Here is a 2,145-nt window from a genome sequence, read left to right as displayed (position 1 = left end):
TGGATCTGGAGCAGTTTATTCTGCTTGTAGCCCGACAACATTTGTAAAACTAGAATTTTTTTCTTTCTTAAAATGGCTTAAATGTAGAGAAAATAAGTGTGTACTCTACCAAACAAATGATAAAATATGCTAAATGCAGAGCTTCAAGAAAATGCATTTATTTTCATTTATGCTGTACAAACCGTGGTGAAAAATAGTACACAAGTACATATTTTAAAATAATTTCTAAAGAAACGAATCGTTGACTTAATATAATTTTTTTTTCAACAGGGTCCACATAATTGAAAGTTAATTCTGATCTCTGATCCAATGTTAAATTCAATAGAGGTTGGGACTCAAGTCACATGACTTGGACTCGAGTCAAACTCGAGTCGTTAAAATCAAGAGTTGAGACTTGACTTGAAAAAATGCTGAAAAACTTGAACTTGACTTTGACTTGAAGCTGTTTACTTGAAACGACTTGATATTTTACCCAAAATCTTAAAATTGATAAAAAACAATATTTATAAAGTGGCCCCATTAATTCATTTCACTCGTTCCGTGTTAACAGGCGCAATGGTTTAGAAGATTATAATATACCCATTTAATTTGGTTTGTGTTGCTGCCACTGTTCTCTGATTATAGACGATCATTTTAATTCTTGACATTTCTACCAGACATCGACACAAAAGAGGAATGTAAAGCAACTAGCAGCAAAACGAACACTTTACTGCTTCCCAAGCAGAGCTAGCCAAAGAAACATTTTTCCTCTGTTCTCTTTGTTAGGAAATAAACAATGACAACCCTGACAAGACAAGACCTTAACTTTGGACAAGGTAAGACAGTCAAACTAATTAAACGGAGTTGGTTTTCTTTTTTGAAGCTGTGTGCTCCGAATCCCCGGTAAACATAGCAGCACGTTTCATAGCTTTTTGTTGTTTTAATAAAAAGGTATTCGGACAATATTTGAATCTTGTTAGAGAGATGAAATAAGTGGAAATATTTGGTAGATTACTCAATTTGTGTGGCTTTGATTATAAAATTAGAACATCATATTTGTTTTATGGTGCTGGAGTTTATCATTTAGCTGTTTTATTCTTATCCTAAACAATAAGAACAAGTTAAGGAGTCAGATATTTTAGCGGGGTTTGATTTTAACATAAAAAACTAACCCTATAACTCATTTTTGGGGTTCAGTCATTTTTCTAAACCCTAAATATTTGAGGCTGGTGTTGTGTATATAACACATAAATCTTCACTCCGAATGTGAAAACCTTGATCGTACATAAACCGTGTGAATGAGAAACAATGTATATTTTATTTTTGCTGTTCTTTATTGTGCAATGCCTATAGTATGCAAACCTCTTGAACTTTTTATTCACCTTTTGTCACATAATAACCACAAACTTCAGCTGTTTTGATTGGATTTCTTTAGAAAAAGTGTGGTTTATGCAAGTGTTTGCACTCCTAGAGTCCATACCTGTGCTACCACCCTGTGCTAATGGTGTGCCAAAAGGCAGTTTTAGTTTCCTGCTAAAAGTGTTTTATTTACCACTTCTTGATTTGACTCATGAAGTCATTATTAAATAACTTCCTGTCGCAGTTTGGTTCATGTTTTTCATCATACTCCCTTAAACAGTGCATAAGTGGCCTGATTCAGGGTTACTCCTCTCTTCCAGTGGTTGCTGATATTTTGTGTGAGTTCCTGGAGGTCGCCATTCATCTCATCCTGTACGTGCGTGAAGTCTATCCCTCTGGAATATTTCAGAAGAGGAAGAAATACAATGTACCCGTGCAGGTAGAGATTTCCAAATTGGTGCATGACACGTCTAAAACGGATCTGCTTGACTGTGTTCTGTTTTTGGCTCAATTATCCTCAGATGTCTTGTCACCCTGAGCTGAATCAGTACATCCAAGACACTTTACATTGTGTGAAGCCGCTCATCGAGAAGGTAAGACGAGTTCGGAGCTGACAGGTTTTTTTTTTATTCTCGCTGATGGTTTATTATGTTTACGTCACAGAACGATGCAGAGAAGGTGGTCGTGGTCATCATGGACAAAGAGCATCATCCGGTCGAGAGATTTGTGTTTGAGATCTTCCAACCTCCTCTGCTGTCAATCAGGTTTCCGTCCTCATTTTGGACCAGCAATACCCGAAAAGCAGCT

The 2,145-nt window shown here is 36.3% G+C and overlaps 1 protein-coding gene across 1 annotated transcript; it reads left to right on the top strand.

Annotated features, from left to right (window-relative positions):
- Positions 1-564: 564 nt before the first annotated feature.
- Positions 565-2,139, top strand: LOC103461259 (mitotic spindle assembly checkpoint protein MAD2B-like; the record flags this gene model as incomplete). The annotated part of the gene is made up of 4 exons (XM_008403577.2): positions 565-815; positions 1,659-1,777; positions 1,860-1,931; positions 2,002-2,139. Coding segments are annotated over exons 1-4 (369 nt in total), but the record flags the coding sequence as incomplete, so codon positions are not given.
- Positions 2,140-2,145: the final 6 nt, after the last annotated feature.

The sequence above is a fragment of the Poecilia reticulata genome, unplaced genomic scaffold, assembly GCF_000633615.1.
Source record: "Poecilia reticulata strain Guanapo unplaced genomic scaffold, Guppy_female_1.0+MT scaffold_876, whole genome shotgun sequence".
Classification (NCBI taxonomy): Eukaryota; Metazoa; Chordata; class Actinopteri; order Cyprinodontiformes; family Poeciliidae; genus Poecilia; species Poecilia reticulata.
This window is presented reverse-complemented; position numbering and strand designations above follow the sequence as displayed.